The sequence below is a fragment of the Salvelinus namaycush genome, chromosome 32 (genome assembly GCF_016432855.1).
Source record: "Salvelinus namaycush isolate Seneca chromosome 32, SaNama_1.0, whole genome shotgun sequence".
In the NCBI taxonomy this organism is placed as follows: Eukaryota; Metazoa; Chordata; class Actinopteri; order Salmoniformes; family Salmonidae; genus Salvelinus; species Salvelinus namaycush.
Window position 1 is genome coordinate 12,813,095 of NC_052338.1, and position 17,923 is coordinate 12,831,017.

The window sequence follows — 17,923 nt, forward strand, 5'->3', positions numbered from 1 at the left end:
CTGAAGATGGAGTCTTATATCTCCTTTACTAACTTTGAGCATCAGCTGTCAGAGCAGCTTACCGATCACTGCATCTGTACACAGCCCATCTGTAAATAGCCCACCCAACTACCTCATCCCCATATTGTTATTTATTTTTGCTCTTTTGCACCCCAGTATCCCTACTTGCACATCATCTTCTGCACATCTATCACTCCAGTGTTAATGCTAAATTTAAATTATTTTACCACTATGGCCTATTTATTGCCTTACCTCCCTAATCTTACTACATTTGCACACACTGTATATAGATTTTTCTATTGTGTTATTTACTGTATGTTTGTTTGTGTAACTCTGTTGTTGTTTTTGTCGAACTGTTTGCTTTATCTTGGCCAGGTCGCAGTTGTAAATGAGAACTTGTTCTCAACTGGCCTAAATAAAGGTGAAAAAATAAATCTATATATTTTTTTATGTTAATGCAAGTGTAGCAAAATGCTTGTGCTTCTAGTTCCGACAGTGCAGCAATATCTAACAAGTAATCTAACAATTTCCCAACAACTACAGTTGAAGTCAGAAGTTTACATACACCTTAGCCAAATACATTTAAACTCAGTTTTTCACAATTCCTGACATTTAATCCTAGTAAAAATTCCCTGTCTTAGGTCAGTTAGGATCACCACTTTATTTTAAGAATGTGAAATGCCAGAATAATAGTAGAGAGAATGATTTATTTCAGCTTTTATTTCTTTCATCACATTCCCAGTGGGTCAGAAGTTTACATACACTCAATTAGTATTTGGCAGCATTGCCTTTAAATTGTTTAACTTGGGTCAAACGTTTCGGGTAGCCTTCCACAAGCTTCCCACAATAAGTTGGGTGAATGTTGGCCCATTCCTCCTGACAGAGCTGATGTAACTGAGTCAGGTTTGTAGGCCTCCTTGCTCACACACACACTTTTTCAGTTTTGCCCACACATTTTCTATAGGATTGAGGTCAGGGCTTTGTGGTCAGGCCACTCCAATACCTTGATTTGTTGTCCTTAAGCCATTTTGCCACAACTTTGGAAGTATGCTTGTGGTCATTGTCCATTTGGAAGACCCATTTGCGACCAAGCTTTAACTTCCTGACTGATGTCTTGATATGTTGCTTCAATATATCCACATAATTTTCCTCCCTAATGATGCCATCTATTTTGTGAAGTGCACCAGTCCCTCCTGCAGCAAAGCACACCCACAACATGATGCTGCCACCCCCGTGCTTCGCGGTTGGGATGGTGTTCTTCGGCTTGCAAGCTTCCCCCTTTTTCCTCCAAACATAATGATGGTCATTATGGCCAAACAGTTCTATTTTTCTTTAATCAGATCAGAGGATATTTCTCCAAAAAGTATGTATGATCTTTGTCCCCATGTGTAGTCGCAAACCGCAGTCTAGCTTTTTTTATGGTGGTTTTGGAGCAGTGGCTTCTTCCTTGCTGCACAGCCTTTCAGGTTATGTCAATATAGGACTCGTTTTACTGTGGATATAGATACTTTTGTACCTGTTTCCTCCAGCATCTTCACAAGGTAATTTACTGTTGTCTGGGATTTTTTTGCACCAAAGTACATTCATCTCTAGGAGACAGAACACGTCTTCTTCCTGAGCGGTATAAAGGCTGTGTGGTCCCATCGTGTTTATACTTGCGTACTATTGCTTGTACAGATGGACGTGGTACCTTCAGGCGTTTGGTTCATCCTTGGGAGCAATTTCCAGACTTGTGGAGGTCTGCAATTATTTTTCTGAGGTCTTGGCTGATTTTTTGTTGTTGATTTTCCCATGATGTCAAGCAAAGAGGCACTGAGTTTGAAGGTAGGCCTTGAAATACATCCACAGGTACACCTCCAATTGACTCAAATGATGTCAATTAGCCTATCAGAAGCTTCTAACGCCATGACATTTTTCAAGCTGTTTAAAGGCACAGTCAACTTAGTGTATGTAAACTTCTGACCCACTGGAATTGTGATACAGTGAATTATAAATGAAATAATCTGTCTGTAAACAGTTGTTGTAAAAATGACTTTTGTCACGCACAAAGTAGATGTCCTAACCGACTTGCCAAAACTATAGTTTGTTAACAAGAAATTTGTGGAGTGGTTGAAAAACTAGTTATACACACAAATCTAAAGGGGTGAATGAGAATATGTACATATAAGTATATGGATGAGCGATGGCCGAGCGGCATAGGGAAGGTGCAATTGGTGGTATAAAATACAGTATATACATGTGAAATGAGTAATATAAGATATGTAAACATTATTATAAGTGGCATTGTTTAAAGTGACTAATGTTGTGTAGTGTGCATGTGTGTTTGCATCAGTTACAGATATGTCAGTTCATACACACAACAAGTAGGTCACATGCTATTTTGTATTATTGAATTTTTTTTGCGTTTAACTTATTTTGTACATAATAATGCTGCTACCGTCTCTTATGACCCAAAATAACTTCTTTACATCAGAACAGCGATTACTCACCTCGAACTGGAAGAAGCTTTTTCCTTTAACGAGTCCGACACGAAGGATATACTGCTTTCTCGGTAACAGGCCCAAATCCCTGTCATTTGCGTGAAGAAAAGATGGAAAAAAAGGGGATCAGAGGTCGGACTGCCTTCTGAGAATTCGTAGGCGAGCGAGTAAACTCCCACTGCCATCCATTCTATTTGCCAACGCGCAATCATTGGAAAATGAAATCGATGACCTACGATGAAGATTATCCTACCAACGGGACATTAACTGTAATATGTTATGTTTCACCGAGTCGTGGCAGGACAGAGAAGCTACGTCTGGTAAGACGAGGGCTGTGTGTCTATTTGTCAATAACAGTTGGTTCGCAAAGTCTTGAGGTATTGCTCGCCTGAGGTATAAGCTATAACCTTATAAGGTATAAGGTATAACCTTATAAGCTGTAGACCATACTATCTACTATCTATTATTCGTGTCTATTTACCAACACAAACCGATGCTGGCACTAAGACCACACTCAACCAACTCTATTTAAGGCCATAAGCAAACAAGAAAATGCTCATCCAGAAGTGGCGCTCCTAGTGGCCAGGGACATAAATCCGTTTTACCTCATTTCTACCAGCATGTCACATGTGCAACCAGAGGGAAAAAGCTCTAGACCACCTTTACTCCACACACAGAGATGCATACAAAGCTCTCCCCCACCCTCCATTTGGCATCACTCAATACAGAAGTGGTCAGGTGATGCGAATGCTACGCTACAAAACTGTTTTTCTAGCACAGACTGGAATATGTTCCGGGATTCATCCAATGGCATTGAGGAGTATACCACCTAAGTCATCGGCTTTATCAATAAGTGCATCAACGACGTCGTCCCCACAGTGACCGTACGTACATATCCCAACCAGAAGCCATGGATTACAGGTAACATCCACATTGATCTAAAGGCTAGAGCTGCCGCTTTCAAGGAGGTGGACACTAATCCGGACACTTAGAAGAAATCCTGCTATGCCCTCAGATGAACCATCAAACAAGCAAAGTGTCAATACAGTATTAAGATTGAATCCTACTACACTAGCTCTGACGCTCGTCGGATGTGGCAGGGGTGAAAACTATTACAGACCACAAAGGGAAACCCAGACGTGAGCTGCCCAGTGACGCGAGCCTACCAAATGAGCAAGCAACACTGACGCATGCACAAGAGCACCAGCTGTTCTGGACGACTGTGTGACAACGCTCTCGGTAGCCGATGTGAGCAAGACCTTTTAAACGGGTCAACATTCACAAAGCCGCGGAGCCAGACAGATTACCAGGACGTGTACTCAAAGCACGCCCAGACCAACTGGCAAGTGTCTTCACTTACATTTTAAACCTCTCCCTGACCGAGTCTGTAATACCTACATGTTTCGAGCAGACCACCATAGTCCCTGTGCCCAAGGAAGCAAAGGTAACCCGCCTAAATGATTTCCGCCCCGTAGCACTCACGTCGGTTGCCATGTAGTGCTTTGAAAGGCTGGTCATGGCTCACATCAACAGCATCCTCCCGGATTCCCTAGACCCACTCCAATTCGCATACCGCCCCAACAGATCCACAGATGACACAATCTCAATCGCATTCCACACTGCCCTTTCACACCTGGACAAAAGGAACAACTACGTGAGAATGCTGTTCATTGACTACAGCTCAGCTTTCAACACCATAGTGCCCACGAAGCTCATTACTAAGCTAAGGACCCTGGGACTAAACACCTCCCTCTGCAACTGGATCCTGGACTTCCTGACGGGCCGCCCTCAGGTGGTAAGGGTAGGCAACAACACATATGCCACGCTGATCCTCAACAATGGGGCCCCTCAGGGGTGTGTAGTCCCCTCCTGTACTCCCTGTTCACCCACGATTGTGTGGCCAAACACGACTCCAACACCATCAGTAAGTTTGCTGACGACACAACAGTGGTAGGCCTGATCACCAACAACGATGAGACAACAACCTCGCCCTCAATGTGAGCAAGACAAAGGAGATGATCGTGGACTACAGTAAAAGGCGGTCCGAACAGGCCCCCATTAACATCGACGGGGCTGTAGTGGAGCAGGTTGAGAGCTTCAAGTTCCTTGGTGTCCACATCACCAACAAACTATCATGGTCCAAACACACCAAGACAGTCGTGAAGAGGGCACAACAACACCTTTTCCCCTTCAGGAGACTGAAAATATTTGGCATGGGTCCCCAGATCCTCAAAAAGTTCTACATTTGCACCATCGAGAGCATCCTGACCAGTTGCATCACCGCCTGGTATGGCAACTGCTCGGCATCTGACCGTAAGGCGCTAGGGAGGGTAGTGCGTACGGCCCAGTACATCTCTGGGGCCAAGCTTCCTGCCATCCAGGACCTATATACTACTAGGAGGTGTCAGAGGAAAGCCCCAAAAAATGTCAGAGACTTCAGTCACCCAAGTCATAGACTGTTTTCTCTGCTACCGCACGGCAAGCGGTACCGGAGCGCCATGTCTAGAACCAAAAGGCTCCTTAACAGCTTCGACCCCCATGCCATAAGACTGCTGAACAGTTAATCAAATGGCCACCAGACTATTTACATTGTGCCAAGAGGTGTTGCTTTATTTGTTTTTTGAAACCAGGTTTGCTGTTCACTTGCACTGTATGAGAAGGTAGGGAGTTCCATGCTATCATGGCTCTGTATAATACTGTATGTTTCCTTGAATTTTGCCAGTGCTGTGTGTAAATTGACTATGTAAACAACGTCTCTTATAAAAACAAGAAGTGATGCAGTTAGTATTTCCTCAACTCTTAGCTAAGAAAGACTAGCATGCATATTATTGATATTTGCTCTCTGATTACAATGAAGAGCAAAACTTGCCATTCTGTTCTAGGCCAGCTGCAGCCTTCTTTGCAGCACTTCTGACTGGAAAATAATCAAGATAAGATACAACTAGAGCCTACAGGACTTGCTTTGTGGAGAGTGATGTCAAAAAGTTGAGCATCTCTTTATCATGGACAGACCTCTCCCCATCTTTACAACCATTGAATCAATATGTTTTGACCATGACAGTTTACAATCTATGGTTACTTTAGTCTCCTCAACTTGCTCAACAGCCACACCATTCATTACCAGATTCAGCTGAGGTATATAACTGTTTTGTACTACTTGTGGTCAATTTGCAGTCTACAAAATATTTGTAATTAAGTTCCGGCCTCCTGACCATCCACTCAATAAAAAATTGGCCGGTGGTTTAATCTAGTTGAAGATCCCTTTTCTACAGTATTAGAAAAAATGTGATCAATACATGTGGATGATATAGTTCCTGTAGTGTTTGTAAACACCCTGGTAGGTTGATTAATAACCTGAACCAGATTACAGGCACTGGTTACAGTGAGAAGCTTCCGCTTGATGAAAACCAATCAATATTCAGGTCCCCAAGAAAGTAGACCTGTTTACGTCACATACAATATCAAGCATTTCACACACATTATATAGATACTGATTGTTAGCACTTGGTGACCTACAGTATAGCAACTCCCTGAAATAATAGGGTTTTGATGAGGCAGGTGAACCTACAACCACAACACTTCAATGACACTTGACATTAGATTTTCTCTAAGCATTACAGGGATATGGCTTTCAACTTTTTACTGGTAATATATATATATATATATATATGTGTATATATATATACACACACACCTACTCATTCAAGGGTTTTTCTATATTTTTACTATTTTCTATGTTGTAGAATGATTGTAAAGACATCAAAACTATGAAATAACATATGGAATCGGGTAGTAACCAAAAAAGTGTTAAACAAATCAAAATGTATTTTATATTTGAGATTCTTCAAAGTAGCCACCCTTTGCCTTGACAGCTTTGCACACTGTTGGCATTCTCTCAACCAGCTTCACCTGGAAGGTTTTTCCAACAGTCTTGGAGTTCCCACATATACTGAGCACTTGTTGGCTGCTTTTCCTTCATTCTGGGATCAAGTCTCTTCTTCTTATTGGTGTCCTTTAGTAGTGGTTTCTTTGCAGCAATTCAACCATGAGGGCCTGATTCACGCAGTCTCCTCTGAACAGTTGATGTTGAGATGTGTCTGCACCTCACAGAGTTCCAGTAACAATCTAAGGTGCAGTTAATTGCCGATTTCTGAGGATGGTAACTCTAATGAACTTATCCTCTGCAGCAAAGGTAACTCTGGGTCTTCCTTTCCTGTGGCGGTCCTCATGAGCCAGTTTCATCATAGTGCTTGATGTTTTTTTCCGACTGCACTTGAAGAAACTGTCAAAGTTCTTGAATTGTTCCGGATTGACTGACCCTCATGTCTAAAAGTAATGACGAACTGCCATTTCTCTTTGCTTATTTGAGCTGTTCTTGCCATAATATGGACTTGGTATTTTACCAAATATGGCTATCTTCTGTATACCACCCCAACCTTGTCACAACACAACTGATTGGCTCAAACGCATTAAGAAGGAAAGAAATTCCACAAATTGAAATGCATTCCAGGTGACTACCTCATGTAGCTGGTTGAGAGAATGCCAAGAGTGTGCAAAGCTGTCATCAAGGCAAAGGGTGGCTACTTTGAAGAATCTCAAATATAAAATATAGTTTGATTTGTTTTAACACTTTTTTTGTTGTTACTTCATGATTCCATATGTGTTGTATATCTTCAGTATTATTCTACAATGTAGAAAATAGTAAAAATAAAGAAAAACCATTGAATGAGTTTCCAAACTTTTGACGTGTGTGTGTGTATATATGTAAAGATATATACACTGCTCAAAAAAATAAAGGGAACACTAAAATAACACATCCTAGATCTGAATGAATGAAATATTCTTATTAAATACTTTTTTCTTTACATAGTTGAATGTGCTGACTACAAAATCACACAAAAATTATCAATGGAAATCAAATTTATCAACCCATGGAGGTCTGGATTTGGAGTCACACTCAAAATTAAAGTGGAAAACCACACTACAGGCTGATCCAACTTTGATGTAATGTCCTTAAAACAAGTCAAAATGAGGCTCAGTAGTGTGTGTGTGGCCTCCACGTGCCTGTATGACCTCCCTACAACGCCTGGGCATGCTCCTGATGAGGTGGCGGATGGTCTCCTGAGGGATCTCCTCCCAGACCTGGACTAAAGCATCCGCCAACTCCTGGACTGTCTGTGGTGCAACGTGGCGTTGGTGGATGGAGCGAGACATGTTGTCCCAGATGTGCTCAATTGGATTCAGGTCTGGGGAACGGGCGGGCCAGTCCATAGCATCAATGCCTTCCTCTTGCAGGAACTGCTGACACACTCCAGCCACATGAGGTCTAGCATTGTCTTGCATTAGGAGGAACCCAGGGCCAACCGCACCAGCATATGGTCTCACAAGGGGTCTGAGGATCTCATCTCGGTACCTAATGACAGTCAGGCTACCTCTGGCGAGCACATGGAGGGCTGTGCGGCCCCCCAAAGAAATGCCACCCCACACCATGACTGACCCACCGCCAAACCGGTCATGCTGGAGGATGTTGCAGGCAGCAGAACGTTCTCCACGGCGTCTCCAGACTCTGTCACGTCTGTCACATGTGCTCAGTGTGAACCTGCTTTCATCTGTGAAGAGCACAGGGCGCCAGTGGCGAATTTGCCAAACTTGGTGTTCTCTGGCAAATGCCAAACGTCCTGCACGGTGTTGGGCTGTAAGCACAACCCCCACCTGTGGACGTCGGGCCCTCATACCACCCTCATGGAGTCTGTTTCTGACCGTTTGAGCAGACACATGCACATTTGTGGCCTGCTGGAGGTCATTTTGCAGGGCTCTGGCAGTGCTCCTCCTAATCCTCCTTGCACAAAGGCGGAGGTAGCGGTCCTGCTGCTGGGTTGTTGCCCTCCTACGGCCTCCTCCACGTCTCCTGATGTACTGGCCTGTCTCCTGGTAGCGCCTCCATGCTCTGGACACCGCTGACAGACACAGCAAACCTTCTTGCCACAGCTCGCATTGATGTGCCATCCTGGATGAGCTGCACTACCTGAGCCACTTGTGTGGGTTGTAGACTCCGTCTCATGCTACCACTAGAGTGAAAGCACCGCCAGTATTCAAAAGTGACCAAAACATCAGCCAGGAAGCATAGGAACTGAGAAGTGGTCTGTGGTCACCACCTGCAGAACCACTCCTTTATTGGGGGTGTCTTGCTAATTGCCTATAATCTCCACCTTTTGTCTATTCCATTTGCACAACAGCATGTGAAATTTATTGTCAATCAGTGTTGCTTCCTAAGTGGACAGTTTCACAGAAGTGTGATTGACTTGGAGTTACATTGTGTTGTTTAAGTGTTCCCTTTATTTTTTTGAGCAGTGTATATATATATATATATATATATATATATATACCAAAAATATAAATGCAACAATTAAGATTTTACTCAGTTACAGTTCATATGAGGAAATCAGTCAATTGAAATATATTCATTAGGCCCAAATCTACGGATTTCACATGACTGGGCAGGGGTGCAGCCATGGTTGGGCCTGAGAGGGCATAGGCCCACCCACTGGAGAGCCAGGCCCAGCCAATCAGAATTAGTTTTTCCCCCACAAAAGGGATTTATTACAGACAGAAATACTCCTCAGTTTCATCAGCTGTCCGGGTGGCTGATCTCAGACAATCCGTCAGGTGAAGAAGACGGATGTGGAGGTCCTCGGCTGGCGTGGTTACATGTGGTCTGCGGTTTTTAGTCCGGTTGGACGTAATGCCAAAATCTCTAAAATTATGTTGGAGGTGGCTTATGGTAGAGAATTGAACATTCAATTCTCTGGCAACCGCTCTGGTGGATTTTCCTGCAGTCAGCATTCCAATTGAACATTCCCTCAACTTGAGACATCTGTGGCATTGTGTTGTGTGACTTGTGTGACAAAGCTGCACATTTTAGAGTGGCCTTTTATTGTCTCTAGCACAAGGTGCACCTGTGTAATGATCATGCTTTTTAATCAGCTTCTTGATATGCCACACCTGTCAGGTGGATGGATTATCTTGTCCATTGAGAAATGCTCACTAACAGGGATGTAAACAAATGTGCACAAAATTAGATAAATAAGCATTTTGTGCGTATGGAACATTTCAGGGTTCTTTCATTTCAGCTCATGAAACATGAGACCAACACTTTACATGTTGCGTTTATGTTTTAGTTCAGTATAGATTCCTCTCTGTGCTTTGTAAAGGCCTTTTCACCAGAACCTTTGCTATGACAGCCTTTTTTCCTGGTGAATTCTATTGACTATTTTGTAACGGCATCCATACTCTCATCTAGGACCTGATATCCCATATCTAAACTAAGTGACTGACTGTCCTTGTCTTTCAGAAATACAACGCTGACTATGACCTCTCAGCCAAGGAAGGGGCGGACACTCTGGCCTTTGTGTCACTACTGGAGGAGAAACTGCTGCCCGCATTGGTGAGATAACGTCTGCATGTGGAGAGGGCGAGGGAAGGCCGGAGGAAAGAGATGACAGTTTGTTTTTCTCTCTTCACATACATAGAACATAGAAAGGGAAAGTGAGATGAGAAGAGGGGTAAAGGGTAGATATGGTTTAGCAGATCAGGGTAAAACAGGGGCATGGGGTCAACACACACACACACACACACTCACAAATAACCATATCCACATCTTAACATTCCCATTATTGACTTTCTATGGTGGTTGATGATGATCCAAACAATATCAAAGGTCTTGGCTCGTTCAGTCTGTGCCAGGGGGAGGAGTTGGAGTTACCCCTGTGGATTCAGGAATGCTTGCAAGTCATTGAAAAGGGGAAATAAATTCTGTCTGACACCATACCCAAACCGGGCGCGTGTGTTCGTCCACCCGCCATCGTGCGCAAATTGATTTTGTCCCCCCCACACCAAACGCGATCACGACACGCAGGTTGAAATATCAAAACAAACTCTGAACCAATTATATTAATTTGGAGACAGGTCGAAAAGCATTAAACATATATGGCAATTTAGTTAGCTAGCTTGCAGTTGCTAGCTAATTTGTCCTATTTACCTAGCTTGCTGTTGCTAGCTAATTTGACCTGGGATATAAACGTTGAGTTGTTATTTTACCTGAAATGCATAAGGTCCTCCGACAATTAATCCACACATAAAACAGTCAACCAAATCGTTTCTAGTCATCGCTCCTCCTTCCAGGCTTTTTCTTCTTTGGACTTTATATGGCGATTGGCATCTAACTTTCATAGTATTACCACCACGACGACCGACCTCAATTCGTCTTTCAATCACCCATGTGGGTATAACCAATGAGGAGATGGCACGTGGGTATCTGCGTCTATAATCCAATGAGGAGATGGGAGAGGCAGAACTTGCACCACGCTCAGCGTCACAAATAGAACTGACTTCTATTTTAGCGCCTGGCAACGCAGACACTTGTTGGCATGCGCGAGCAGTGTGGGTGCAATGATTTGAATAACATGTATGTGTACATTTATTTTGCGACGCGAGCGGTGTTATCAGCATGTGACCCACTCCTAATCAATATCACCTTTTTTTAAATGCTTTCGCCTGGCATGACCTTCAGTGGGCAAGGTTAAATGCCAGGTTTTTGTCTTGGTAATGCAATTGCTCTCTTAATATTACATGAAAAGTAAGTTAGTGAAATATGCTTTAGAACTATGAAATAATAGATTTCTACTCAGCTTAATGTTGAAGGGAAAGTAGGCATTCATCGTCAAAGCTTTTGAAGCTTAATTGAGCATTGATTAGCAGCGATAGTACCCAGCTCTATGGTAATGTACCAATTTTCATTCTAGCATACCACTTAGTGTGCAGCAATGTATTGGGCATGTATTCTTAGTAGTAGGCTAATATGGACATTGGAACATGGCTCAGGGACAGTGATTGAGCAAGACAGGCTTGCCTGTGTTTACTGTTTGGGCCCTGCGGAGAATCCTCATAAGTTTACTGTGCCCAACCTGGGCTGCATTTCCTGTATAAAAGTGTCTGGCTTCCTGTGTAAAAAAAGGTGATCATGAAACAGTCGACAGACGTTGTCTCTGAGGGGAAGGAGATGCGTCTGGAAACAAGCGGAAGAGTCTCAAGTACGTTTGACCATACCTGGGGTGACCCCTTGCATCTGCACTGAGCCCCTGGGAATAGAGCAGCAGTGTGGCCTTACTATTAGGAAAATGGCACCCCAAGATGGTCAGGTTAAATGCCGTTGTGCCCCTGGTTAAATCGCATGAATTATGTCATCAAATTCAAAAATGGAGTCCTAGCCATTGATACTATTTTCAACAATAGGATCAACTGTTTCCCATATTGGAAAGTCAGGGTGGTCCTGTTCTATTAATTCTGTCTGGTATTGGGAGTTGACCGTTTGATAACCTATGGTGTTGACAGGGTAGGAACTACTGTGGAACACGCACGTTTCTCCACCTTGAAAAGATCACAGGTGTGTTTTGAAAAAAGGTGCATTTGATCTTCATTGTTGTGTGTTGGATCTATAACGTGCCTTTGATCATTTGTTGTAGTTGCTCTAGCAGTACATAATGGTCGCAATCTATGGTACCTGCCTCTTCTGTTCTCCTCCATCCATTTACAGTGCCTTCAGAAAGTTTTCATACCCCCTTGACTTATTCCACATTTTGTTGTTACAGCCTGAATTCAAAATTGATTAAATACATTTTTTTCTACACACAGTACCCCATAATGACAATGAAAACATGTTTTTAGAAACGTTTGCAAATTTATTGAAATTGAAATGCACTACATGACCAAAAGTATGTGGACACCTGTTTATCGAACATCCTAATTTGAAAATCATGGGCATTAATATGGAGTTGGTGCCCCTTTTTGCTGCCATAACAGCCTCCACTCTTCTGGGAAGGCTTTCCACTAGATGTTGGAACATTGCTGCGGGGACTTGCATCCATTCAGCCACAAGCATTAGTGAGGTTGGGCAATTAGGCCTGGCACGCAGTTTGCGTTCCAATTAATCCCAAAGATGTTTGACAAACCATTTCTGTATGGACATGGCTTTGTGCACAAGGCCTTCCCTAAACTGTTGCCACAAATCACAGAATCGTCTAGAATGTCATTGTATGCTGTAGCTTTAAGATTTCCCTTCACTGGCACAAACCATGAAAAACAACCTCAGACCATTATTCCTCCTCCACCAAACTTTACAGTTGGCACTTTGCATTCGGGCAGGTAGTGTTCTCCTGGCATCCGTTAAACCCATATTTGACCGTCAGACTGCCAGATGGTGAAGCGTTATTCATCACTCCAGAGAACGCGTTTCCACTGCTCCAGAGTCCAATGGCGAAGAGCTTTACACCACTCCAGCCGACGCTTGGCGTTGCACATAGTGATCTTAGGCTTGTGTGTGGCTGTTCGGCCATAGAAACCAATTTCATAAAGCTTCCAACCAACAATTATTGTACTGATGATGCTTCCAGAGGCAGTTTCGAACTCGCTAGTTAGTGTTTCAACCAAGGACAGACAAGTTTTACTCGCTCATTCTGTGAGCTTGTGTGGCCTACCATTTCGTGGCTGAGGTGTTGTTGCTCCTAGATGTTTCCAATTCACAATAACAGCACTTATAGTTGACCGGGGAGCTCTAGCAGGGAATACATTTTGACAAACTGACTTGTTGGAAAGGTGGCATCCTATGACAGTGCCATGTTGAAAGTCACTGAGATCTTTAGTAAGGCCATTCTACTGCCTGTGTTTGTCTATGGAGATTGCATGGCGGTGTGCTCAATTTGATTGACCTGTCAGCAACAGGTGTGGCTGAAATAACCAAATCCATTACTTAAAGGGGTGTCCACATACACTATATATACAAAAGTATCTCCTTTTACATAAATATTCACACTCCTGAGTCAATACATGTTACACCTTTGGCAGTGATTAAAGCTGTAAGTCTTTCTGGGTAAGTCTCTAAGAGCTTTGCACACCTGAATTGTACAACATTTGCCCATTTTTATTATATTCTAAATTCTTTAAGTTCTATCAAATTGGTTGTTGATCATGTCTTCTTGGTAAGCAACTCCAGTGTAGTTTTGGCCTTGTGTTTTAGGTTATTGTACTGCTGAAAGGTGAATTCATCTCCGAGTGTCTGGTGGAAAGCAGACTTAACCAGGTTCTACTCAAGGATTTTTCCTGTGCTCAGCTCCATTACATTTCTTTTTTTATCCTGAAAAACTCCCCGGTCCTTAACGATTACAAGCATAACCATAACATGATCCAGCCACCACTATGCTTGAAAATATGGAAAGTGGTAATCAGCAATGTGTTTTATTGGATTTGCCCCAAACATAACACTTTGTATTCAGGACAAAAAGTGAAATCCTTTTCCACATTTTTTTTGCACTATTACTTTAGTGCCTTGTTGAAAACAAGATGCATGTTTTGAGATAGCCTGTACAGAAAACAAATTTCTCCTTTTCACTCAATCAATTAGGTTAGTATTGTGGAGTAACTACAATGTTGTTGTTCCATCCTATCACAGCCATTAAACTGTGGTAGGAAGAACGCCTATATCTTCGTAGAGACTGGGTGTATTGATACACCATCCAAACTATCATAAATTACTTCACCATGCTCAAAGGGATGTTCAATGTTTGCTTTTTTTATTTGTACCCATCTACCAATAGGTGTCCTTCTTTGTGAGGCATTGGAAAACCTTCCTGGTCTTTGTGGTTGAATCTGTGTTTGAAATTCACTGCTCAACTGAGTGATGATAATTGTATGTGTGGTGTACAGAGATGAGGTAGTCATTCACAAATCATGTTAAACACTATTATTGCACAGAGTGAGTCCATGCAACTTATTATGTGACTTGTTAATCACATTTTTACTCCTGAACTTATTTAGGCTTGCCATAAGAAAGGGGTTGAATACTTATTGACTCAAGATGTTTCAGCTTTTCATTGTTAGATAATTTGTTTAATTTTTTAAAAATGTATTTTAATTGATTTTACTTTGACATTATGGGTTATTGTGTGTAGGCCAGTAACAAAAAAATTATATTTTAAATTCAGGCTAAAAAAGTCCAGGGGTATGAATACTTTCTGAAGCCACTCTATGTGTCTGTCCCTGCCTTTCTCTGTCTCTCTCCATCTCCCTCCTCAGATCTACACACAGTGGGTGGACTCAAAAAACTATGTGGACGTGACACGGCGCTGGTACGCCGAGAACATCCCCTTCCCACTCAACTTCCTGCTGCCCAACCGCATTCACAACCAGCAACTGGAAAGGCTGAGGCTGGTGAGGGGAGACCCCACACTGGAGCCTGGGGAGCAGCTGGAGAAGGAGGTGAGGAGGAACGGTTGAGGGTGAATTGTGTGAATTGACACAATGGGATTCTGCAAATGGGCCAGTAGCAGGTGGAGGGATGAGGTAGAAGGTGAAGAAGAGGGTGATGCAGAAGAGAGGAACAAAGAGTTTATTCAGACGGTGAGAATGAAGAGATGGAGGGGAGTGATGAGAGGGTCTTGAGAAGGAGGTGAAAAACGAGTATCACCGCAGGGCATAAATTAGGGGTTATACGGTCAAGTCTATGGAAGGACTATTATCATTAAAAATGGCAGCTAGCTATTACTAGAGAGAGGACCTTGAATTGGCTCTTTGGTACACTGACATGGAGAGGGTAGTTCATAGCAATCCCAAGAAGCCAAAACAGTCTGTTTTCACAACACATGGTAATTGGGTCAGGCGGTTTATCTCCATGGTAAAGGGGGTATTGTTTTTTTATGCTATACTTTATTGACTCTAACTCTGGATGGGCAACTCCGGTCCTTGGCAGAGTTGCCCATCCCTGGTTTAACTGTGCACACAACAATGTTCTGGCTTCGTTGAAGGATGGTTCATAAATAAGCCCCATGTGCACTTGCTCGCTGACTATCTTTTTCATGAATGCAGATACAGCTGTTCAGGCTGTGAATGCCTCTGTGTCCATGCTGATGCTTGTCTGGGGGCTTTGCATCTTCTCCACAGCTCTACCATGATGCGCTAGAGTGCATGACCCTGCTCTCTCAACGGCTGGGCTCACACAAGTTCTTCTTCGGGGATTCGTAAGTGGCTGCTGTGTGCAAACTGCAAACAAATTGCATGTATAACACGTTTGCCACACTGTCTTTCATATGAGTGTGTGTATACTGCCATTTGTGGATTGTCTCCACAGCCCATCCTCTTTGGATGCCTATGTGTTTGGTCACCTAGCCCCCCTGCTGAAGGTGAAGCTGCCCAATGGGAAACTCCAGCAACACCTCAACTCCCTGGACAACCTGCGGCACTACTGCACCAACATCCTCATCCTCTATTTCCCCTCAGAGGGCGGAGGTAAGTTCCCTGGAGTATTATTTCTCAACTCCGGTCCTCGAGCAGTACCCCCAACCGTACACACATTTGTTGTAGCACAGGACAAACACACCTGATTCAAATAGTCAAGTGGATGATTGGTTGACTGGTTGATTCAGGTGTGCTTGTCCGTGGCTACAACAAAAAAGTTGTACTGTTTGGGATACTCGAGAACCAGAGTTTAAAAATGCTGATCTTGAGTGCCTAGTCTAGCAGTCTGATACTCAATTCCAAAACACTGAAAACTCTAACTGTATTGAGAATCTATTGCTAAAATGTTAGATCCACTGTGTGCAGAGACATGCTTTCTGCTCTTTGACTCTCATCCTGTTTTTTCTTCTGTTTTAGAGCCACCCATTCGCAAGGTGTCAGTCCATTCGGACAGTAGTGACGAGCCCCATAAACGACGCAAGCAGATCCTGTCGGTCCTGTTCGCCATGGGCTCGATGCTGGGCTACGCCATTTTGATGGGGATCGTCAGCATCCAGCACATCCGACCGCAGGCAGCGCTAGTGGGACACGGCCACATCGAAGAGGGAGGCGAGGAAGAGGAAGAGGAATGAGCAGTACTGTCTCGGTGTAGGACCAGGTAGAAGGAGGTGCTGTGAGGGGAAAATGGACGCTCTCTGACTTATTCTGTGCATATTGACGGAGAATAGAGGGACAGGAATTACGTTCCTCAAAAATCTCAATCTCCCACAATGCACGATAATCCTCTGTCAGTTCAAATCACTTCTAGGCATCCACAAACATGCCTAGTTATGCAGTTTCTGTTTTTGGTGCTTGATTTTTGTTTTCTCGACATCCCAGGAAGGCATACCTTTTCTTGTCTCAGAATCTTCAAGAACGCTTTAATTTAATTCAAGAATGGTATGCCTTTCCTTTTTTTCAGGTTTCTTTCTTTCAGGTAGAGGTTATAAGGGTTGAGCCACTTTCTGAAATGTTTTGTCAGTTTTCACTTACACAAACAGAATTTTGACTTGATTTCAGGTCATTAAAAGTAAAAATGCTGAACCATCTGTCACAAGGTGTTTGTTGTATGTTTGCCAACATTCCAGTTTCTCCAAGCTTCAAATATGTTACCCTACCCCTAAAATCACAATGGAAAACATAGACAGAATTATACTGTACAGCAGATATATTAACTGGAAGTTGTTATTTAAATTGCTTGATCTTTCCAAGAAGGGGAAGGAGACAGACTTTAGGTTTACACAGAGAAGGTTTCTGTCACAACAGGAAAAAAAACACATTTATACACTGAACAAAAATAAACACAACATGAAACAATTTCAAAGATTTTACTGAGTTACAGTTCATATAAAGAAATCAGTCAACTTAAATAAATTGATTAGTGCCTAATCTATGATTTCAAATGACTGGGAAGGGGCACAGCCATGGGTGGGCCTGGGAGGGCATAGCCCAGCCAATCCGAATGTTGTTTTTCCCCACAAAAGGGCTTCATTAGACAGCTGATGAAACTGGGGGTTTGCAAAACTGAAGAATTTCTGCACAAACTGTCAGAAACCATCTCAGGGAAGCTCATCTGCGTGCTCGTCGTCCTCACCAGGGTCTTGACCTGACTGCAGTTCAGTGTCGAAGCCGACTTCAGCAGGCAAATGCTCACCTTTGATGGCCTATGGAGAAGTAGGCTCTTCACAAATGAATCCTGGTTTCAACTGTACTGGGCAGATAGTATGACGTTGTGTGGGCGAGCGGTTTGCTGATGTCAACGTCGTGTACCAGGTACCCCATGGTGGCAGTGGGGTTAGGATATGGGCAGGCTAAGCTATGGACAACGAACACAATTGCATTTTCTCAATGGCAATTTGAATGCACAGAAATACAGTGATGAGATCCTTAGGCCCATTTTTTTTTAAAGGTATCTGTGACCAACAGATATATATATATGTATTATATCTGTATTCCCAGTCATGTGAAATCTATAGATTTAGGTCCTAGTGAATTCATTTAAATTGACTGATTTCCTCATATGAACTGTAACTGTAAAAATCTTTGAAATTGTTGCATGCTGTGTTTTATATTTTTGTAAGGTATATATTGTCTCCAAAAAGCATTTCTATCTGAATATT

The 17,923-nt window shown here is 42.9% G+C and overlaps 1 protein-coding gene across 1 annotated transcript in view; it reads left to right on the plus strand.

The window, feature by feature from the left end:
* Window positions 1-16,855, plus strand: part of LOC120027119 (metaxin-1-like) — a 31,273-nt gene extending 14,418 nt beyond the window's left edge. Inside the window, exons 4-8 of the mRNA XM_038971958.1 lie at window positions 9,832-9,924; window positions 14,607-14,789; window positions 15,471-15,547; window positions 15,658-15,815; window positions 16,182-16,855. Of these exons, the coding sequence (XP_038827886.1) occupies window positions 9,832-9,924; window positions 14,607-14,789; window positions 15,471-15,547; window positions 15,658-15,815; window positions 16,182-16,396 (726 nt within the window). The 3' untranslated portion in view covers window positions 16,397-16,855. The remainder of the gene's footprint in view (window positions 1-9,831; window positions 9,925-14,606; window positions 14,790-15,470; window positions 15,548-15,657; window positions 15,816-16,181) is intronic.
* The last annotated feature ends 1,068 nt before the right edge of the window (window positions 16,856-17,923 follow it).